The 24,278-nt window shown below is 38.9% G+C and overlaps 2 protein-coding genes across 2 annotated transcripts in view; one reads left to right on the top strand and one right to left on the bottom strand.

Moving 5' to 3' along the window:
* Positions 1–4,773, top strand: part of SUSD5 (sushi domain containing 5) — a 105,062-nt gene extending 100,289 nt beyond the window's left edge. Inside the window, exon 5 of the mRNA XM_052001559.1 lies at positions 1,472–4,773. Within this exon, the coding sequence (XP_051857519.1) occupies positions 1,472–2,757 (1,286 nt within the window). The 3' untranslated portion in view covers positions 2,758–4,773. The remainder of the gene's footprint in view (positions 1–1,471) is intronic.
* A 13,138-nt stretch (positions 4,774–17,911) lies between these two features.
* CRTAP (cartilage associated protein) overlaps positions 17,912–24,278 on the bottom strand; it is a 61,256-nt gene continuing 54,889 nt past the window's right edge. The window contains exon 7 of the mRNA XM_051961841.1: positions 17,912–20,460. Coding sequence (XP_051817801.1) covers positions 20,407–20,460 — 54 coding nt within the window. The 3' untranslated portion in view covers positions 17,912–20,406. The remainder of the gene's footprint in view (positions 20,461–24,278) is intronic.

Below are 24,278 nucleotides of genomic sequence, written 5' to 3'. Positions count from 1 at the left end.
TAGATCTGGTTTTTATGTTCTCTATATTTGAATGTTACCCCCTTGGTCGCTACTTTGAGAGGCAGAAGGCCTCTCAAAAGTCTTTTCCCACTTGCTCTAAACCTAACAATGACAATTACTAGATTATACCTTGCTAATTCTGGGCCCTTGTCACTTGGGTTGAGGCCTAGTAATAAAAGGAAAGGAAACAAGGGACCATCTTCACAAACTGTTTTTAAATACTATTTTATCTTTCCAAATACATGTAAAGATAGTTTTCAACATTCACCTTTGCAAAATCTTGTGTTCCAAATTTTTCTCCCTCTTTCCTCCTCCTTCTTCTCCAAGACAACAAGCAATCTGATATAGGTTAAACACGTGCAATTCTTCTACATATTATTTTCATATTCATCATACTGCACAAGCATAGGATAGTTTACCCCTCAGACCTGTGAAGAGGACCAAAGAAGACTAGAGATCACTATTGGCCACAAAATAAAAATTTTGATTATATCAGATTAAAAAGTTTTTGTACAAACAAAACTAATGCATCATACTGCACAAGAAAAATCAGATCAAAAGGGGAAAAACCATGAGAGAAAAAAAAAAAAACAAGCAAACAAACAACAACAAAAAAGCCTTGATCCACATTGTCTTTAGAGTTCTATCTCTGGCTGTGAATGGCATTTGCCATCACATCACCTCCACAAATTCTGAATGTAGAGTCAGGAAGACTGTTGACAATGAATTTTAATTGTCTTATCTGTAGATGGGTATAATAATATTGGTAGAATCTAAATGGAGTTTGCTGTGAGGTTCAAATGAAGTTAAAGTTCATAAGGTATTTTGCAAATGCTGATCCTAGAAGCATAGAGGAAGCACAGAGCTGGAGGAAGCTTAAGGATCATTTAATCTAATCCCCTCATTTTACAAAGGAAGAAACTGAGCCCAGAGAGTGAGTGATTCCCTTATTGCGAATCCCAATGATTGAGCATTGTCAGACACGTAGCACATGACAGAGCTGGGAGTCCAATTCTTTGACTGGAAACCTCACAATATTATCAATAAATCCAACCTGTATCTCCGAAGAGCAGCCTAGTCAGTCATGTTTTAAGCAAACCTTCCACAGTGTGTTATCTTACTCCATGAGCCAACCATAGCCCAAGCACCACATGTTGAGTCTCTCTTTTGTCAATGTAATGGGGAGCTTGGTCAATAACAGCCCAGCTATTAGGGCATGCTTACATTCTCTGTACTATTTGTAATTCTTAAAAAGGAAGTATACTGCAAGCTTAGCTTGCTTTGGTAATGTCCTTGACAGGTCAATCAACTAATAAGCATTTATTAAACACCTATTGTGTTCCAGGCACTGAACTAAGCACTGAAGATAACAAAAAGAGGCAAAAGCCAGTCCCTGCTCCCAAGAAGCTCATAACCTGACAGGAAAGCTGGTGTTTAATGTCACTTAATGCCCCCTTCTTTTTTTTCCTAGATGAAGCTGAGACACATATTGACTATGAAGAGAATTTCCCCGATGATCGATCAGTGCCATTCACAGATCACAAGAAGGATCAAAATAAGGAGGAAAAGAAGGAGAGCGGGAGCCAGGAGGAAGCCTCCGATAAACTAAAACAGGGTTATTCCATCTCTGTTTCTCTAGGAAGAGAAAGCATGGCTGGCAACAAAGACATAAAGACGAGGGGCCTGCCTGGAGGAGAAGGCAGAGCTCCCACAGAATCTCCCATCTCTTTGTTGAGCCAGAAACATTTGTTTTGGTTTCCAGCTGAGGGTTTTCATGAGCCTGAGTTGGAGAAGGAAATGATGGAGGAGAAGGCCCAGAAGCATTTTTCCGATGGCGATAACCATATTGGAGTGAAATCCAGACACCACGAGCCGGGTACCAAAATGATCTATGACAGTGCTGACTTCCCCATTGGCCCAACCTTGGTCAGAAATGATACCAAAGTTGGGGAGCACATTGTGAGCAGTAGTGATGAATCCTGGTTGGATGGCTACCCCGTCACCGATGGGACAAGAGAGGAAGAAGAGGAAGATGAAGGGGACAAAGGAGATGGCTCAGTGGGTCTGGATGAAAGCATTCTGCTTATGACTGACCAGCCCAACCACGTAGAAGTAAAAAAATCCAGCAATACCATGTTCACTATAGGTGAAGACATAACCATCACTCTGATGAGAACATTGGACTATGGCCCAGTGACCTTCACACCTACCACTGCCCCTGAGAATGTGAGTCCCAGCAAAGGAGTAAGCGATATGGTCACATATGAGTCCACCGTGCCTTGGGGATTTGCAACGGATGAATCTCCGGTGTCCACCTTACTCTATGACCTCGCCAACTCGACCCCGGGGACGATGACGATAGCAGATTCCCAGCCCCTGGACCACATCCCATCACCCAGAGATGCTGAGAGAGAGGCTACCACGCCCCCTCCCGCCCCGACCACCGTGATGAGCACCCATGAGAGCTTCCCAGACGTGCCCTCTGAGAGATTCATGGAGCAGGAGCTTCCCACTTCAAGTGTAAAAGAAGAGCCTCTTCCAACCACCGAGTCTTGTGTGGGCGAGGATTGCTCAAGTGTCAGCAAAGGTCCGGTGATTGCCGTCATAGTAATCGTCCTGTGTCTGCTGCTGCTGCTGGTGGTGATCAGCGCCGTGTGGTGCTACAGACGGCGACAGCAGAAGAGCTCGGTGTATAAGCTGAACGGCAAAGGTCAGACACGGCACTATCACCAGCAGATTGAGATGCAGAAGGTCTAACTGCCATCGAGGCACTTGGCCCTTCAGAAGCTGGTGGAAAGGACCATTAAACTCACCTGTGAACCGGGACAGTTCTGTCGGGTGTGCCTTGGGTGGGGCAAGGAAAATGGCTGACTCACCCAAAAGAACACCTGACTAAACTGACATTTTGATGTTCCTTTCAAAGACCCTGAGGAACTCCACAGTGAACAGCAGAACTTAAGATGCTCCATCTTCTACTTCTCTATTGCTTTCAGCAGATGCAAAGGAGAAAGCAAATCCTGGCTGGCAATGCTATTATTATCTTTCCTGTGACGTTTTTCACCAATAAAAAGCCTCTGTTTTTGTCCTCGTTCCCAAATTGAAGGAAAACATCCCTGTTTGGATTGATCATCCTGTCTTTCTTTAAAAAGAAAAAAAAAGTAATTGGCCCCATCTTTCAAATTGATGAGATAGATGACATTAATGAGCCAGAATTTTGAGGCCCGTGTTATCTAAGATCTGGATATCTTATTGCCAAATAGGGGCCTGGAAAGATTGATCATGCCATTGCCTTATTATTTTGTGGTGTTGCCCAGAGAGAATAAATTAGCTCAATTTGGAGCCTTTGGCTCTGGGATGGCATATCTAAAAATTGCAAAGCAAAGGAGTTTTCGAGACTTTCAGGGGTGTGAATGTGAAGGAGAGTACCCTTCCTGACCCTGAGACAAAGACTTGACTCTATTCTGTATTTTGTGGTGTCAGCTACAAGCTAATCAGCTCAACTTTCTTTGCAGAGCAATGACCTGGTTGTTCTTGGATGCAAGAGCTCAGTGCCATCTCTGTCTCCTTGAAAGGGATGGTAGAAACCAGTCACTGGCACTCCTTGCCACAGAGGCACTTCTTTACCCTGAATCTGGGAGACAGACTTATGAAAAAAAGCAGGGGAAATGTAAAGGGGGAAGGAAGGAAGGTAGCCAGGGTGGCTGCTTCCTTATAGCAGAGAGGCTGAGGATTTTGAAACGGCCACAATTGGGAGCTCTACCCAACCAGGTACTTTGGTCTTGCTTTCCATAGCCCATTCTGAAACACTAAACCAGGCATCTTTTGGGAAGCGCAATATTTCTGGCAAAGAAGAAATGAATTCAAATATAGACACGAGAGAGATCAGATGATGAAGCAGATGTACATAAAAGACATTTTCTTCTCTCTTTCTAAAACCTATTTGTTTTGTTTCACAAGAAACCAGCACATGCATTAGTGGCAGCATGGGGGAGCTGCCTAAAAACCATGCTTGTCCTTTACAACAGATTGTTGCCACTGTGGCCAATAAACCCATCAGCCTTTTCCAACATGAATAACCTAATTAGAAATAACTTTCAATGGTAAATGGTTGGGGTGTGGGGGTGGAGGGAGGAAAAGAGTGGATAAAGGAGTCAAGATTTCCTATAACACCGGGCTCCTTTATGGAGTTGCAAAATCAACTTTTAGCATTTTGCTTAAAACATTTTTAAAAAGAAACATTTGAAACTTGTCTACACTTTTACTAGATCAGCTCTTTGGGGTGCAAGCTTTGTAAAGAGAACAATAGATCAGTTAGCTGATCAGATAAATTACAAGGACAATCTAGCATATCCTCCCTCTGTGGAATCTATTTAGTCACCATCAGTAGATAAACCTAAGAGCCCAGCTGGAAAACTATAAATGAGAACAAATTTGGAACGATGGGAATGAAGTCTAGTTTTGCTGGATGGGTATAGCCAAAGCAAAAACAAAACAAAATAATAAAAACTGGAAACTGTACAAATTTGTAAATATTTTTCCCTAATATACTTCAAAGTAACCTTTATGCTTTCAGTGAATTCAAGAATGCAAAATAACCTCTGTCTCAACATTAGAATTGCCATTGTAGACTATTTTTTAAGCAGTAGCTGAAAAATACTGAATTTACACTAACCCATTTAATGAATAATGTGACCACGTAACTGAAAAGTACATACTATGTCTCATCTGTGTGGAAATATACTGCAAAATAAATACAAAACCATTGGTATTTAAGCTTTTATTTGATTTGGCTTATCTCCACTAATGTTTGAAATTCACAAGTTCATGAAGGATGGGAATGGCTAAAATCTGCAGTCTTGGGAAATGAACATATGTGGTGCTTTATGTAAAGGAAAATATAAATGGCTTAAGGTTTCATTAGTACAAAGCTTCAGAGACCTTCCAAATAAAGAAGAAAAAAAAAAAGATGGCTTAAAAAATGGTGCCGTTAATGGTCCATTGCTAGACTTCAACCATCATATTAAGCTCTAGTGAATAAAAGAGATGCTCTTAAGATCAATAAATACTGAATTTATTCAGAAAGGATTGGCAGTAGGACATCAGCACACAGCTGAAGACTTAAATGAATCCTTGCATATATCTTTAAAAAAAAAACCCACAGGCAGTTCTTTATTGTATATTGTTTTAGAAAATAAAACTAATATTTGGGTACATGGGGAGGGGAGAGAAACTTGGTGGTCAATATAAATATTAAGACAAAATGGAGGAGAGAGTATCTACATGGTGACTAATGTAGAATTTTGAAGTAAATTACATATATTGTTCAAAGTCATTTCTTCAGGAGAGCACAGATCTACTCTTCTCTGCAAAGATCAGATTTATTAGCATAAATTCCTTGAGCCAAAATTTGGGTCTAAGAACCAACTAAAAGATCAAAGATCATTAAAACCAGTGAACCAACATGAAATTGGTCACTATTTCTTTATTATAAAGGACTCTCCATGTTAGACCTTTGGACCCATTGTGACAAAACAACACTAGAGACTATTACTGATAGCACAGTGCTGCATGAAATGCACCTTTTTTCCTTTTCCTTTTCTTCTTTCTTCATTTTATCTCCCTCTTCTATTCCTTACTTCCTCTCTTTTCTTTTTTCTTTTCCCTTGTTTTCTCTTTGCCTCTGTCTAAGACCTACCAGTGAAACTTGTAAACATTTCTCAGTCTAGGAATTAGCAGTCAGAACCAAACATAGTTTCAATTCATGTATCAGACAATGATAATAAGGTTAGCTTACATTTTTATGGCTTTATAAAGTTTATAAAGGTCTCTACATACATTATCTCATTTGATTCTCACAACAACAGAATTTTAATAATATTACTATCATCAATCCCATTTTACAAAGGAGGAAACTGAGATTCTGAGAAGTCAAGGAAATGACCCCAAATCACACATCAAGTAAGTGGAATAACGGGTTCATACTCATGTCTTTTGATTTCAAATCTAGTAAATAATTAATATACAAAGACATTATCACAAGATATCACTATTTAGCTATATCTATCAAAGTTAGTCTGGAACATAGAAAATAATAGATAGTTGATAAATGTTTATTGAGTTGAACTGAAATTTTTCCAAAATCACCTTCTTTATGGAAGAACCTTTCTAGAGTTGCTCTCCCCTTCTGGAGAGGGCTAAGGGTGCAATGGATAGAGCATTGGGCCTGAAGTCAGAAAGCCTCATCTCCCTGAGTTCAAATCTGACCTCAGCCATTTATTAACTATGTGACTATTAGTCCTGTTTGCCTCAGTTTCCTCATCTATAAAATGAGCTGGAGAAGAAAATGGCTAACTCCTTCTGTGTCTCTGCCAAGAAAACCCCAAATGTGGATACAAAGAGTCAACTTAAAACTTTTCTGGAGGGTCTAGGATATCATTTTTTCAAGAGGAGACTTTGGCATATTTCTTGATAAGCTCTTTCCTCTCAATAAGATCCTAAGTAAAACCCATATTATGAAGATATAATTTCTATTCTACTAAATCTGCCATGTTCCATGACAAATGCCATTGAGTTACTAAGTAACGGTGATTATCCAAATAAAAACTACAGAAATAGCATAACAAATGAAAGGGGGGGAAAGTACCTTTGTATTTCAACATCTTGTATTTTTTTAAATTCAAAGACCTCTGTTTCCAATAGAATTGGATTTCCATAAACAGTCAAAAGCAGGAAGAATTCACCCTGGCAGAGGTGAATATAACACTGACCGCAGGTGTTAGAAAATCTGGGATCTGTTCCCCTCCCTGCCAGATAACAAAGGCCAAATCACTTACTCTATAATTTTCATAAATATAATATGAAAAGGAGACACATGAGATCACATGTTTAACTCATAAATTACTTGAAGCTGGGATGGGGTTTTCATTATTCTACCCAATAGGTTTTACCCAAAGTAACTCCCTGGTCCATGTTTTGTGGAATTTAAATATGGAAAATGGTGTTTGAATAGACCTTTTTAATGAGAAAAGTCTGGACCTAGATGGCACGGGAGAAGAAAGTGAGAGTGGTGACTTTGTCCAGCCCACCCTCACTGAAATGCAATTCTCTTGCATGTCATGGCATCACCTCACTGATGCCATGGTCTTTGAGAACAAAGAACAAACATCAACCTCAGTGAGTAAAGTGCCCACTGGGGACCCAACTGGAACTGGCAGTTGGGAAACACAGCTTTTTTCTTTCTTCTTCCTTCCCTTTTTCTTCTTTCCTTCCTCCCTCCCTTCCCTCCTCCATTTCTTTCCTCTCTGCCTCCTTTTTTTCATTCCTCCCTCCTTCCCATCTTTCCTTCCTTGTTTTCTCCTTCCTTCCTTCCTTCCTTCTTTCCTTCCTTTTCTCTTTCCTTTTTTTCCTCCCTTCTTCCCTTCTTCCCTTCCTCCTTCCTTTCCTTTCTTTCTTCTTCCTTTTTTCTTTTTCTTTCTTTCTTTCCTTCTTTCCTTCCTTCTTTCCTTCCTTGTTTGCTTCTTTCCTTCCTTCTTTCCTTCCTTTCTGCCTTTTTCCTTCCTTCCTTTTTTCTTTCTTTCCTTACTTCCCCTTTTCTTCCTTCTTTCCTTCTTTTCTTTCCTTTGTTCAAAGAATGTCAAAAAATTTTTTTTTTGATTGCTAAAAACTTCCAAGATATCTTGGAGTTTACCAGCTAGATTTCTTTCTTAAGGACCATCCTTAAACCCAAATCACTCTGACTCTCATTGATTGGCCAATCATAGGTCTCAGGCCAAGCCCTATTTGGTCATTGGGCCCTGATTGACAGAGTGAATGTAAATAGAAATCATTTCTATCCTGATCAGAAATCCTGAGGTTTGGGTTTAAAAAAAAAAAATTAGGTTAAAGAGGCCATTCTTTGCCTCAATTCTTACCTAGGCTTCACTACTGAATGGGAATTACCTCAATCAGACTAAATCCTATTAAAGACCCAAGCTTAAAAAGGCCAAGGTCTCCCATAGCATCCAGCTATCTCCAGTCATCTTGAGCTATATCTGCCTACTAGACCCAGAATGGCTCTGGAGGACAAAGTGAGGCTGGTGACTTTGCACAGCCCACCTCACTTAAATCCAATTCACTTGCCAGTCACGGCTTCACCTCCCTGATATCATGGTCCTCTTTGAGAATGAAGGACAAACAACAACAAAAAAAAAGTCCTCCATAAATGCTAATGATGCTGGCAAGACTGGTAACATAGTAAAACCCCATCTCTTTTATTTGATTATTTTATTTGAGGTACCAGTGGTTAAAGAGATAATCAGATCAAACCAAACTGAAAGTCTGAGTCCTCACTCTCCCTCTTCTTCATCCATGGAAGTCCCAGTCTATCTTGTGATCTGGAAAGGGCAAGCCAAGGAAGGGACAGCATAAACCCCAATTTGCCAGAGCCCTGAGGCCCAATTTACTAAACCTTCAGCTGAAGCTTAAGTTCTCTTTTCCTTTTTTATGTTTTTTTATGGAGTTTCAACTCTCCACACTGGGTCATTCAAGTCTTGAGTCCCCAGAAAAAAGAAGTCGCTGTTTAAAGCATGGCAGACAGTCAAGAGTTCAGACATCTGCAGTGAAGGATTAGTTGTGGGTTTTTCTCAGTGCCTCGCTACCAACTGCATCACAGCTCCATGTTCAAACATTATTAAATGAGAATGTTTTCTCTGGCACCGATCCCCTTTCTCCCCACAGTTTAAGTATTGAATTTTTAAAAAGTGAAGGAGCTCTGGTTTACGGCTCACATTTAGAACTTAAAAACATATTTTCATAGGCGCTGGCAGAGGTGGGCAGCTGTTTATCCTCACTGGCAGCCATCATAAACACTTTCCTTTCGAACCTTTGTCTATTTGCAATTCAGAATTCGGTGCAATAAAATTTGCATGCTATTAAAATCCTTTTAATGGGAACTCTTTAAAAGAACAGATTTCCTGAGTTAGACTTTACTGCTAATAGTTACTGCAGTAAACCTGGATCACAGAGATCTACCCAGAAGGTTGGTAGGTAGAAATATCCAGGCTTTTGAAAATAAGGAACTATTTTAATAAGGCAACTTTGTTAGCTTGCATTCTACTTTTATCTGATAGTCACCCTTTAAATATTTGCAGCTTGCCTTATTTTTTTCCCTCAGACTTCATTTTCTTCCTCCAGAAATCAAACCGAGCGTGAACATTACTTCCAAAAATCAGATCCTAAAAATACCAAGCTTCACGACACCATCCCTTAACCTAACCAGTAAGCACGACCTGTCCTTTCCCCAAGATGAAATGATGCTGGATGTGATTGAGTTGGTATTCTTATGTTATGGAACATGGATCTAGAGCTGGAAAAGACCATTAGTCCAATGCTACCTCTTCCCTCACTGATGTAGAAACTGAAACTCAAGAATGTGACTTGCCTAGCAAGTAGCAGAGGTAAGATTTGAATCCATGTCCCCCGACGTCTTGCGGGGTCCCATGCTTCCTCTCCCTGAGAGCTGGATGAGGAGGGAGGGGAAAAAAATCCTTTATTAGTAACTGGGCTCCAGGGACCACCAGCTGTGAGAGCTCCCACATAGAAAGCTCTTTGAGTAGGAGGCTTTCGATGCTGAGTGAGCTTTTCAATATTGCACAAAAAGCCTATGACTTTTCAATGACACATGGAGAGTCCAGGCAAATGGCACCTTTCCATCCTTGCATTGTTAGCTTCTCAAAGCCATGTAAGTGGTGGCAATATGCGAGCAGCACTACATACACCAGATTAGTGTGTCTGTCTGTGTACGGACACGGGAGCACTCGCACAATGCGTATGTCTGTTTTTTAGTCGTTTTTTTCTATCACATCCAACTCTTCATGACCGTGTTTGAAATTTTCTTGGCAAAGATACTGGAGCGATTTTACAGATGAAAAAACTGAGACAGGGTTAAGTGACTTGCTCTGGGTCACATGGCTGATAAGTATCTGACACCAGACTTTAAGTCAGAAAGATGAGTTCTGATTCTAGGTCTGGCACTCCATCCATTGGAACACTTAGCTACAGGTCTTTGTTAGAAATAAATAATAATAAATGCTTTTGAAGTTTAAAAACAACAACAACAACCCAATAAGTAGACTCCACATGTGTGGTACTGAAAGAAGGAAGAGCACCAGGACTGACTTTCATCAAAAGACTTGGGCAATATGCCACAAGGTAAGCCTTCATCTCAGCCAGATTTGGACACGCCAACAGTCTCATAAACATGTTTATTTTCTTTTGAAAAGATGGACCTGGCTGACGCTTAGCCTGGAGGATCTCAATCCAGGAAACCCTTCCAGGAACCTTCTAAGAAACATGCCTATGGAGGTTATTGGGGTTGAGGGTTGAGGTTTTTTTTCTTTTAAGTTCAGTATACAAATTTGCATTTTAACGGTCTATTTACAGAAACTGTTCCTTTTTTTTTCCATTTTATTTTTTTTCAATTTGGTTTAATTTGTTTTGAAAAGGAAAATGCAGTCACTTTGAATCTCCCTGACCCCAGCTGTAAGAGATTTAGTGTGCTATAAAATGCAGACCACATCACCTTTGCAAACATCGATAATCCAGTACATTATGGTGGACACAAATAGAGTACATATAATATAAATAAATTCATATTTTGTATATTGTGTATTTACATATAAATGTATATTTATATATAAATATTTAAAATTAGCACATATAAATATCTAAATGTTTATATTTAATATTATGTATATATATGAACATACATATAAATAAATATTTAAAATAAATAAAATACATGTAACTCAGTCCATATATGTTAGGGCAAAAGCCAGACCTCCAAAGGCAGTTGTTACAAAAACATTTCCTTAAGAACCTGAGGCTGGTAAACAGATATAACCCAGAACTATATGTCATGTCCTATTTACCTGTTTGGAATCTTAAAGATAGAAGCATCCTTAGAAATCACTTAGTTCAAGGCTCTCATTTTTCAAAAAAAAAAAAAAAAAGAAAGAAACAAGTCCAAAGAGGTTATGATTGGTTCAAAATTGTAACCTGGAGTTTAGGCCTTTTGATTCCCCACTAAGCTGCAATACCTGAATACAGTGTCTGTTTGTAGCTTGTGAAGTAAGAAGAAGTTGGGCTTCCAAATTTGTAGCTACAACTAATAGTTTGGGTGCCCAGCCTCATTAGCGCCCAACTTATTTTCTTTTTTTTTTCTTTTTCTTTCTTTCTTTCTTTTTTTTCTTTTCTTTTCTTTCCTTTTTTTTTTTTCTTTTTCTTTTTTTGCTAAGGCAATTGGGGGCAAGTAGGGTTAAAAGTCAAATCAATTGAAGAAAGAAGAAAAAGACTCCTCCCCCTCCAAACTACCTCCCCTTCTCCTCTCACTCCATTGCCACCACCCCTAACACACACACACACACACACACTCACCTATGAAGTTATTGCTCTTGGAAACTGTCCCTGAGTGGGTCGGAGGGCAATCAGGTAGAAAGTGTCCCACTGAGAGGAGGAGTATACCTTCTATAGCTTTCTATTTTAATGAATTGTTCTTGCTAACTGGTCACTAAGCCCCCTTGTTTCTATACTATTGAAGTATCATAGGATCAGATTTCAATCTAAAAGAATCTTTAGAGGGCATCTTATTCACAGCCTTTTATTTTATAGCTGAGTCCAGAAAAGTAAGACACTCACCCAAATTCCCACAAGTAGGAAATGGCCCAGCTGGAGGGGGTGTGCTATCCTCTGATTGCACATAGAACATTCTTTCCTTCCTTCTAAATTTTAAGTGCTATCAGCACCAACTAAATTTCAGGTTCCTGGGTCCAAGGCCTGATTGTCCTGCCCTAGGTCTAGCTCAGTACATATACATGAAACAGATAAAATTCAAGTGGAAGCTCTTTCAGTGCTGTGTATATGCTTGTATATACATACAGGGTCCATTAGTTTCCATAAAAATTCTGTACATGTGGTAACATTTTCTCTTTAATATATGATTATGAAACTACAGAGCTGACTTCATTTGGGCTTGTTTTGAGTAATCTTTCCAGAGAAAGAGACAGAGATGCAGAGACAGAGATTCAGAGAAAGAGATAGGACAGAGGGAGAGACAAAAAGAGAGAGAGAGAGAGAGAGAGAGAGAGAGAGAGAGAGAGAGAGAGAGAGAGAGAGAGAGAGATTTCTGTTGATCTATTGATATGCTTCCCCATTTCCCCTTTGTGGCCCACAGCATGCATTTGCAAGACAGCTGGCCAGAGTCATGAGACAGAGCAAATTTTAACTGCCCTATCTATGATTTCTAAACACAATCTTGGCTTCCATTCAAAACCCAAAGCAATTGGGTAAATGAGCCACTGATGAAATCACAGTCAGGCAACCCATCAAGCACAACTGACCTGTTTTAGAAAGAATAACTCAATGTAATAGTGATGGCTCTCTGACAGAAGAGGGAAGCAGGATCACACCCGTGATTTCATTGGTCTAAGGGTACTCTCAAAGAACAAAGTCTGTCCACTGTTACAGATAAGTCCTTGTGGGGCAGATTATAATCTCAGATGGCTGATTATGGTACAGAGATGTTCAGATTTGCCCATTGTCACCCAGACAGTATATATCAGAGGTCAGATTTGCTTCTAGGTCATCCCAAATTGCCAGTCTGCCTCTTTTAGTCATAAAACGTCTATAGATCACACTGTTTGTTGAAATGAACCCAACATCAAAAAAGAACAAGCTTCACTAGCAAGATTTTCTCCTATTTCCATATTTTCTATTATACACGTGTAAACATTTATATAAAGTATATATGTGTATGTGTGCATACATATATAATATATAATAAATTAGAAGGAAGAAGACTTTTCCTCTCTTGTTAATGTTGTCCTTTTTGAGCAGGAATTTTTAATTTCTGGTATCATAGAGTCTTTTGGAAAGACCGTGAACCTTTTCTTAGAACAATATTAAATACACAAGTTTATAAAATAAACCACTATATTGAAAGGCAACTTGTAGACAGGAAGTTGGCAATCAATGGTCCGGTGACTTTGGTGCTGTCAAAGTAGTGATGAGCAAAAACAGTTTTTTGGACTATTTGCATCAACTATAACGTGATCTACTCAGGGTCATACTGTTTTATGTATGATCCTCACAACAATCCTGTAAGACAAGTGCTATTATTCCCATTTTTACAGATGCAGAAACTGAGGCTGAGACAGATCCAGTGATTTTTTCCAGCGTCGTCATATAGCTAGTAACTGTCTGAAGCAGAATTAAAACTCTGATCTTCCTGATTCCAAGTCCAACACTCTACCCATTGTAGAACTTGGTTCTACGTTTGATTGCTAAGCCCAAGTATTTGTAGCAAATCAAGGAGAACCGATGCAAGACTACTCCAAGCCAACACAGCAATGGTCCGTACCAAAGGCAAAGCCCCAGATGATAGATAATCCGTAGCATCACTTGCATGTATCTGCGATAGGTTTAGTCATTTTCAATTGTGTCTGACTCTCCAGGACCCTAGCTGGGCTTTTCTCAACCAAGTTATTGGAGCAGCTTGCTGCGTCCTTCTCCAGCTCATTTTACAGATGAGGAAAATGAGGGGAAAACAGGGTGAAGGGGACTTGCCCAGGATCATACAGCTAAGAGACCGTCATCCGGACTCCAGGCTTAGCACTCTATGCATTATGGCACCACCTAGTGGTGTATATTTGTAATGTGGTGACAACCTAAGGACAATATGGTGTTTAAAGAAATGGGGTGGGGACAGCTGGGTGGTGCAGTGATTAGAGCACCAGCCCTGAATTCAGGAGGACCTGAGTTCAAATTTGACCTCAGACACTTAATACTTCCTGGCTGTGTGACCCTGGGCAAGTCACTTAACCCCAATTGCCTCAGCAAAAACAAATAAATAAAGGGATAGGGTATCATTCATCCAAGGAAGGTAACATTTCAGAACATAACGGAACGGGGAGAATTCTACTTGGGTAATTGTATGGCAAACCAAACATTTGCTTTGGGTGGTCTCAATTGAGGTTATATCTTATGAGAATCATAGAATTTGGAGCAGCAATCATTTAGCTCGTTACAGACTCCTGAAGTTATAGTTAGAAGGAGCCTCAAGGGTCATCTAGCTTAAAGTCCCCATTTTACAGATGACAGGTTAAGTGTCTTGCCCAAAGTGACACAAGTATCAAATTTCAGAGACAGAATTTGAACCCAGGTCCTCTGGCAACAAAGTCAATGATCTTGTCACTGCAACACATCAATGACTCAAAGGAACATTTTTTTTTTTGTTCCTACTCATTTTTTTGGTTGATTCTTTGGTTAATAAATCAATTAATCAAGACAAACCCAGAGGTTACAAAGAAAAGCAGAATAGTGCCTGCCCTCAAGGAGCATACATTCTAATGGGGGGGGATACAATTTGTATACAGGCATCAGAGTGGACAGGTTTAAGGAAAGGAAACCAGTATCACAAGAGCCAAAAGCAGGTTGCCCTTTTGAAGAGCAAATACAAATATATATATATGCATGTATAAATATGTATGTATTTATGTGTATATATATATATATATATGTGGAACACTAATCCCAGAAGAATGCCTCATAGAAATGGGGCCAAGAAAGTATGCATAAGGAGCCCTGAGGACAGCATATTGGTGTAGAAAAGCACACGTTGACATTATTTATGTTCTACTGTATTTTTATTTTGTTAACTATCCCCTAACTATATTTTAAGGTGCTTCATATCAGACTCTGGAGTGTGGAAATCTCTGTTGTACAGTATCACATTTTAATCCCCCCAAAAAGAGCATAATGTCTTTTGATCTAGCAATACCACTACTAGGTCTATATTCCAAAGAGAGCATAAAAAAGGACCCACAAGTACAAAAATATTTATAGCGGCTCTTTATGTGGTAGCAAAGAATTGAAAACAGAGGGATTGCCCCTCAATTGGGGAATGGCCGAATAAGTTGTGATCTATGAATGTAATGGAATACTGTTGTGCTATAAGAAATTCTGATCTGGCTGATTTCAGAAAAACCTGGAAAAACTCACATGAAATGATGTTGAGTTAAATGAGAGAACATTGTGCACAGTAACACCAACATTGTACAATAATGAACAATGATAGATTAGTTCTTCTCATCAATACAGTAAGCTAAAACAATTCTGAAAGACTCATGATGGATGGTACTACATCCAGAGAAAGAACTATGGAGTCTGAATGCAGATTGAAGCATGCTAATATCACTTTTTGTTGTGTTTTTTTTTCTCATGGTTTTTCCCTTTTCTTCTAATTCACAACATAATTAATATGGAAATATATTTAATATGATATATATACATATATATGACCTATGTTGGGTTGCTGGCTGTCTTCAGGGAGGGCAGAAAGGAAGAAGGGAGAAAAAATTGGGAACTCAAAAATCTCATAAAAGTGAATTCTGAAAACTATCTTTACATGTAACATAAGACATAAAATACTATTAAGTGGGGGGAATAATGGGTGGGAGTTAAAAAGGATAAATTTAAGGTTAATATCAGGTTATACCATCTCAATAGTTGTAGCTATTCAACAACAAAATTATGTGATGATCAACTCTGATGGACATGGTTCTTTTCAACAATGGCAATTCCAATAGACTTCTAGTGGAAGATGTAATGTTCAGGCTAGCTTTCTGGAAGTCCTCGGGATCAGCCCGAGTCCTTGGTCTTAGTGGAGAAGTGATGAAGGCAGGACAGCCACCACGAGGTAGGTCAAAGATGGAATGCCTCATTTCTAGTCCTCTCAGTCCTTAAATACCCTATTACTATTACATCATTACAGCATACTGAATATGTGTGAACTAGAGAACTATTACATCACCATGCTAAGTACTAAGTGTATATGTAGAGAACCATCATCTCATCAATTCCACTGAGTTAACACCTTGTTGTAAGTACCTTTGTTTCAAGTATACTTCTCCAGAGTTCCTGCCCTCTACAAAGAGCCATCTGCATCCAGAGAGAGGACTGTGTGAACTGAATGTGGATTACAACATAGTATTTTCACCTTTTTTTGTTGTTTGCTTGCTTTTTTTTTCTTTCTCATTTTCTTCCTTTTTGATCTCATTTTTCTTGCGCAGCATGATATTATGGAAAAATATATAAAAGAACTGGACATGTTTTTAACATATATTGGATTACTTGCTGTTTACGGAAGAAAATGGGAGAAAAGGAGGGAGAAAATTTTGAAACACAAGGTTTTGCAAGGATAAATATTGAAAAAAAAGTATCTGTGTAAACTATTATTAAAAATAGTTATAGCTGTTAATAAGTGGAATGAGCTGCTTTTGGCAAGTAGTTTTTCCTCTTCAAAAGAAATTTTCAAGAAAACACAAGGTGGTATGTTGTATTTGACACATTTTCATGGAACTATCTTTTGGACTGTGAAATTCAAATTCTGTTATGCGATTCCACAATCTTGTCTTTAAAACAACATATGCTTGGCTGGCTATTTCTTGGCCCCATTAGACTCCTTGCAATCAAAACAAAACAAAACAAAAACAAAAATCAAAAAGCAGAGTAAAATTAATCAGGAGCCTACAGGTAGAGAAAAAAATTGGAAATTCTATGTGGCACATGTACATGGAGAAAACTTAAAATATCATCCCCAACAGCAAGAAAGAAATATTCAAAGTCCAAACTGAATACAGCTGGCCCAGTCTTTGGACTTTTGACAGTTGTGTACCATTTATTTTGGTGACTTAGAGGGTAGTTTCCTACTAGATTATGAATGGATATCGTCTCAGTGGGTTTTTTGTTTGTTTTGGTCAATCAATTTAGTATTTATTAAATATTTGGTATCACATATTGGTCTTGTACTAAGTCCTGTAGATACAATTTAAAAGCAGAAACAGTCCCTTTCCTCAAGGGGCATACATTCTGATGAACCAGATAGACATACAGAGCAGTTTTGGAAAGGCTATCTTAACTATGTCTTAGATATATCCCAGATAAATTATCCAAACAGTTTTCACAAACACTAGGGCTGCTTACTGGACTACAATCCTCCTTCCCTCCCCGCCCTGAAGGCCTCTTCCCTACTGAGTTCAAAAAGCAAATTGCTTGAGTTGAGGAAGAGTCCCAGCAGTGAGTGTGGAGGAAAAAAAATCTGCCTCTCTCTGGGGGAGCTGCCATCTCCCCCAATGGGAAATCATGTTTTCCTTATTCATCATCAGGCTTGATTGCCTATTAGGAGGTTGAGTTGATGTGAAAAATATGCTTTATTTACAATGCCAACAATAAAAACGTTAATTCCCCAGGCCACAGAGGTTTTACAAACTGAACCCCCATGGGCTTCCCCAGGAGCTTCCTAGCCAAATGTCTGGCCAGACGATCATCCCTGGTCCACTTCCTTTCATCTAGGGGAACTTCTGGGAAAAGAAGATGCTCAAACCTTTAAACTCTTAGGAATCTAGGTCAGTTAATGGAAGACTTTTGATTCAGTCTTACAGAAGAACATTCAAAAATCCAATAGATTACAGAAGGTTTTTCCAACTCACTCTTCAACCTAAAATATCACCAAGAGGACTTATTGACTTCAAAGAAAGCAAAATAAATAAAGCCAATAGAGGAATATGACCATATCTGCAAAACTGGATCCGACCTATTAATTTTACTGAACAAAAAATTAGGAATGAACTGTACATTTAGCATCACTTAAGAGTTAGAAATGGATTTCTTTCTTTTGAGGGAGATCAGGCGAGTGTGGAAAGAAGGGGTTTGGGATGGAGATCCTGCTCAGGTTTCAGTTTCTCTAAATGGCACCTGAAATCTCTCCAAACTCTGAGATTCTATCATTTTAAAACAATTTTGATGGCAAGCCTCTCGAGCCTGAGATTATTTTTAGCTCGAAGACTTGCTTAGTGTACTTAGGAAAGACTGGTAACTCTTCAAAGTAGTCAAAAGAATTTATTTTGGTATCCAGAAAAACCTTATTTGCATCTCACCTCTGGGGAAAGAGCAGAAGAGCTGGCCTGTTATTTATTTACAGGCAAGTCATGACTTCTCTGGACTTGATTTTTCTCCTCTTTAAAATAAGACAATGGATCTCGTGGATTGGGGAATGGCAAATTATAATATATTTATAAAAGAAATAATAAATATGGCAAATTCAAAGAGGTATGGGAAGTCAAATAAACTGATACAGAGAGAAGGGAACAGAACCAGAAAATGACACACAATAACTACAACAATTTAAACATAAAGAAGATAAAATAGAATTCTGTATAATTAGAATGAACAAGTTCAGCCCTAGAGAAGAGTTGAGAAAAATATTACATCCCTTTTTTACAGAAAAGGACACCTAGATGGGGCAATATTGCATGTCATGCCGATCATGTTGAAATGTTGTCTGGTTTTGAGGATTAGATTTTCTCTCTCTCTCTCTCTCTTTTGGATCTTGTTACAAAGAAATGACTCAATGGAACTCACTGGAGAGGGGAGTGGAGAAGGTTCCATTCAGAAATAAGGGTGATTAAAAGAAAAAGCTAACAATAGGGGCAGCTAGGTAGTGCAATGGATAAAGCACCAGCCCTGAAATCAGGAGGACCTGAGTTCTAATCTTATCTCAGATACTTAACCCTACCAGCTGTGTGACCCTGGGCAAGTCACTTAACCCCAATTGCCTCAGGGGAAAAAAAAGAAAGAAAAAGAAAAAGCTAACAATAAAATTAAGATGAAGTAAAATAAATTATATGTAGGACTGAATAATTTCCAAGGTGTCACCTTTAACTCCAAATCCTGTCAATGGATGAGATTGGACTCTTTTTGTGAGGAAAGTGATTAACAAAGAGTTGCTTTTGTTGGAGAAAAGAGTTCATATTGAACTTTTTCTATTTGAAGTTACTATATATCATACAACATATAACTCATGATTTCACTGATACACGGATGTCTCAAATGAGGAAATTCTCCCTACTGATATGGGTCAGTACCTTCTTATGGCATATAGGAGGCTAGATAGAGTACTAGACTTAAGAGTTATGAAGATCTGAATTCAAATTTGCTTCAGACTACCTTTGGGACCTTGAGCAAATCACTTAATCTTGGTGCCTCAGTTTCCTCAACTGTAAAACTGTAAAAAGAGCACCTACATCACAGGGTTGTTGAGAGGAACAAATAAGATAATATCTCTAAAGCATCTCTAAAGATGCTTAATAAATATCTATTTTACTTCCATTCTTTGCAATTTTTTGTCTCAGAGAGTTTCCTGGGATACTGAGCAGTTAAGTGATTTGATCAGGGTCACCTAGCTAGTCAATATTGGGAGGTGGGGTCTTGAACACAAGTCTCTGGACTTTAAAACCAGTTCACTAGTCTCTATGTCATATCTCTTCTCACTGTGGAGTACTGAGTCTCACTCTGTCTTGTTGTCTACATCATTACTGGAGGAACTTTCTCCCAATGAGTCTTCAACTCATTCTTTAGCCTCCATCATTACAAGGCTCTGGCTAGATCAGGAACTAATTCTTGAAATTAGAAGAGAAAGAGTAAAGGGGAAAAAAGCTAATAAACAAACAAAGAACATGTCTTGTCTATATCATTACTGGAGGAACTTTCTCCCATTGAGTCTTCAACCCAATCTTTAGCCTCCATCATTACAAGGCTCTAGCTAGATCAGGAACTAATTCTTGAAATTAGAAGAGAAAGAGTAAAGGGGAAAAAAGCTAATAAACAAAACAAACAAACAATACCAGACTTGGTGTTCCTAGAGTTTACCACCTCCCAATCTATTTTAAGTTGGGCTTAACTCCTTACAACTTACCATAAAAGCTTTTAAATAAACCTTTAAAAATACATGTAGAAGACCACAATGAGCACCTCCCTCAATTAAAGACCTTTGGTTTAGTTTTATTGAGGTTGGTTCAGGGCACAAAATGGCGAGACTTGGAGAGTCTTCCTTCTCCAACTCACCCCCTTTCCATTCACCTGCTCCACAACTTCTCCAAGTTTTTTGGGAAAAAGCATATTAGTTTCTGATTCATGAGTCAGTGAAGGTTTTGAAAACTAAGACAAACAAATTCAACGGCAGCAGAAAATTTCATGATTGTCTCTCTTGGAGGGGGAAGGGCGGGCTGGTTTCATTAACAAGATTACACCATTGGAGGAAGCTAAGCAAGGAGACCAAAGTTGAGGATCCCTGTTCAGCCAGACAAGTGGCCAGGTTTGATGGAGAGAAGGTACAGGAGGATAAGTTGGTCTTCCTGCTTACAGCGAGTATTGAGAGATCAAAACTGGTGCTCTTCCTCTATGTCACAGCACAAAAGGGAGGCTTTGAGGTATCATGAACCTGAGCAAAGGGAGTAAAGGGAAGAACCACTGTGGACCTTGTGCTTCTTGGGGAAATGTCCACAATGCTCTGAAATTTCTTTGGTACGTTTCTGATTAACCGCCTCCTTCTTCCTCCAGGAGTTCATCCAAGTATTCCACAACTTCTCCCTATAAAAACCAGATGAATAATTTATCCAATAATCACAACAACATAGAGAAAAAGAGCTGTTAAGATTTGAATATTGTGACAACCAACCAAAATTTCAGAAGGACAATGAAGAAAACTTCTCATTTATTGTCTATCTTCTACTGCAGTGGCAGCTATGGGAGAAGGGCTGGGCTGAATTACTACTCCCTTCCCGTTCCCCTTCTGCCAAGACCTCCACCCAACTTATTCAGGAAGCCTGATAGAAAGCCACGCAGTGGATGTGACCACTATTGATTCTACAATCATTTGTCATTATGTATTTATATATCTGCATAGGTTATTACATATTTACAAAATTTAATATTGATGTATTTCTTAACTAAAATGTTTGCTACCATTTAAAAAATCAGCCTCCTATTTTTCATGTGTCACTGATGAAGCTGAATATCATGATTGTGCCCCTGATCCCATTTCACATAACTTAGTGCTTTGGAGGGAACACTTGGATTGAGTTAAAGCAGAACTACCTGAACTTCTTTACAGTAGATAGCAAACCAACCTTGGAATAAGGACAAACTGGGTCAAATCCTTCCTCTGATGAATATTGTGGGTGACAAGTATCTCAATATGCTAGGCAACTCTCTTAGATAATCAGTTAAAAAAAAAAAAAAGTGTGGATTTTATTGACATAGGGTGCTTCCTTAGCAAGCTACTCCCTACATTAAGAAAAATCACAACTCTTTCTGACCCCCATTTTGGGGTTTTCTTGGCAAAGATACTTCTTCAGCTCATTTTACAGATGAGGAAACTGAGGCAAACAATTAAGTGACTTGGCTAGGGTCACATAGCTAGTAAGTGAAAGAGGCCAGACACTCATAAAGATGAGTCTTCCAGATTCCAAGTCTAGTGCTCTATTATTGCATCATAGCCTCACAAAATCACAATTTCCAATCTCTATTCTTATATTTATTTGTTACAGGTGCTTTTTTTGGAGGAGGGGAGGTCTTGTAAGGATTGTAACATAGAAGAGATAAAAAAGGAGGAGGAGAAAGAAGAAGAAAAAAAAAGAGCACCAGGGAAATATTTAAAAATCCTTAGGTGTAGTGGAATTTAGAATGCCTTTTTTTTCCTATCAGTATTTAGAAAAGAATGTTTAATTTTTACTCAATATCATTGACCTTATCAAAATGGTTGAGACAGTGAGATGGCTTTGATAACTCTGGAAAAACTATACTTCCTCTCTAAGGCAGGAGTTAGCAAGCAATCACTGAATCGAAGGCTAAGGATCCTTAAGGAAAAGCTTACAACATTTATCCTGCAGTGAGTACTACCTGTTCACCCACTTCTATTTGTCCATATAAGCATGAGCATTCACCATGTATGGGGTCCCAAAATAGCCACCCACCATACAGAGAGAACAGACAGAGAGGAAAGACAATTTGAAGATCAGATAATGTGGGTGCAAATCACTACTATGACCCTGTACACAGTAAAGGCTTAATAAATGCTTTTTTTATTTATTCACTCAGTCAACAAATATTTAAGCGCTTAGTGGATTTCCCTCCCTGCCTTGAAGGACCCCATTCCTACTCAAAATGGAGTTGTTCATAGAGTCACAATGCTAAGGAGACTGAGAATGCAAGGCAGTCCCACTTTAGTCCCAAGGTCACACAAGAATGGTCCTAAATGGCCTTGGTGAGAGGATAGTTCGTAGGAGGTTCAGGGACTCAGAAAACATAAATCCAATCTCCTTGTATGAAAGAGGAAACCAATCTAGACCCAGGGAAATGAAATGAGCATTTGAGGCAGAGTCTGACCCCACTCAGAGACAGTGTAAAAGATGGGTTTGAGTCAGAGGAGCTCTGAAGTCCTTTCTGGCCCAAGATTTCTGTTCCCTTTTCATAACTTCCTTTTCCTTGACCTGCATAAATTTTCTCTTTGCTCTTCCTGTTAATTAATAATCCCTCTACACACCCTACACTATTTTTTATTGCAAAGAATGAGAGCAGAGAATCCTCCCTACAAGAAGCTTCATCCTCCTCTTCCTCCTCCTTCTTTTTCCCTGTTGACTCTGGAGTCCTTTCCTCCTCCCTGTTCAGCTGAGCTCAGGGCAAACCCCACTGTGGTAGCCTAATCTTCCCAGGACAGAAAGCAATCCAGAGGGATTTCCCCAGTCTGATACTCAAAAAACAGGGCCCATTGGTGGTTCTTTCACGTTTTGAATGCATAGCCTCATAAAAATGTTGCCCTGACCTTGGGGAGTTTTTTAAGATTGTGAAGCAATTTAGAACTCTATCAAGTGTACAAGTAATAAAGGAGGCTATTAATTTTTTACTAAATGTTTCTACTGTGCCGTGTGAGATTAGGAAAAATTAAATTTATACGTGTGGAAGGCAATTGCTTGTAAAAGCAAGATCATTGAACAGCTTGAGCGTTAATGTGGATGTCCTGCTAGGCTGCAATTAGGAAATCTGGGTTGATGTCCCAGCTCTACCACAAATTAGCTGGGTAGCCACAAACAAGGGACTTTATATGTCAGTACCTCAGTTCTCTCATCTATAAAATGTGGGAACTAGATTAGGACAAGGGTTCATCATCTTTTTTGAGTTTTTTGGCTGGATGATGAAGCCTATGGTATGGATCCGTTTCCCAGAATAATTTGGGTTTTGTTTTTTGTTTGTTTGTTTGTCTTTGTCTTTTAAGACTTAGTCACCCTCTCTCATTCAGTCAGAAAGTGTGCTCACAAGTCAAATTCTACTCCCATTTGGGATTGACCCAATGCTCCATTTAACCTGCTCTATCTCTGATCTACCCAGTTGGGACACCATAGTATTGCCAAGCTTAGCTCATATGTCCAATCAGCCTAAGAAATACCTCAGATTAAAACTCCTAAGCTCAAAAGTCCTAAACTCAAGCAATCCACTAGTCTCAACTTCTTCAGTAACAAAGGTTCCAAATATAAGCCACCAGGGCCAGCCCAGAATAAATGCATCAAATAACATACATAAATCACAAAGGAAACCAATTATACTAAAACACAGTTACCAAAAGATTAAAACAAACAAATTCCTGGGCACCAGGTTAAGAACTTCTGATAGATCATTTCTAATGTCCCTCCAGCTCCATATGACATTAAGATATGAAATTCAGTTTTCCTATCTGTAAAGTGGGAATGATGATATTTAAATTACTTATCCCCTATTCCCATCTTAGTTTTATTTCTGACTTCTTGAACTTGAACTTGAACATCAGGCCATACATTCTCATCCTGGAATTTTCTTTGGGTCTTGGCCCTCCGCAATCTGGAATATCAAGCTACCCGTGTAACTTTCTCACTCCAGAACACCTCTGCCAGGAAGTCTCCCTTCTCCAAGACACCATTTTGAAGAGGGGACTAGCCCAATCAACCTTCATTCTCCATTCATCTGTGAATCAGACTTTCTGAACATTACCTTCACAGTCAACAAAGGAATCTCCATCCCTCCCTTCTTTTTATGTCTCATTTCTGTGTTGTTTTTCCTTATTAGAAAGAAAGCCCATTTATTTTTCTTAGGAGATGGGAGGGTCTGTGATTTGTTTCACAACATGCCTAACACGGAAATATGTTTTGCATGACCCCCATGTGTATAACCTATATCAAATTGCAACCTTTCTGAATGAAGGGGAAGTGGAGGGAGGGAGAGAGAGAGAGAGAATTTAGAACTTAAATTAAACATATATATACATATGTATAATATTTACATGTAATTGGAAATTATACATGTATATATAATCTTTTAAAAAGAATATAATCCCCTTAGAAGCAGGAATTATCTTCTTGCTGGTATGTGATTTTCAG

The sequence above is a fragment of the Antechinus flavipes genome, chromosome 5 (genome assembly GCF_016432865.1).
Source record: "Antechinus flavipes isolate AdamAnt ecotype Samford, QLD, Australia chromosome 5, AdamAnt_v2, whole genome shotgun sequence".
NCBI classification, from domain to species: domain Eukaryota; kingdom Metazoa; phylum Chordata; class Mammalia; order Dasyuromorphia; family Dasyuridae; genus Antechinus; species Antechinus flavipes.
The sequence above is the reverse complement of the archived record's forward strand: the minus strand, read 5'-3'. Positions and strand labels throughout refer to the sequence as shown.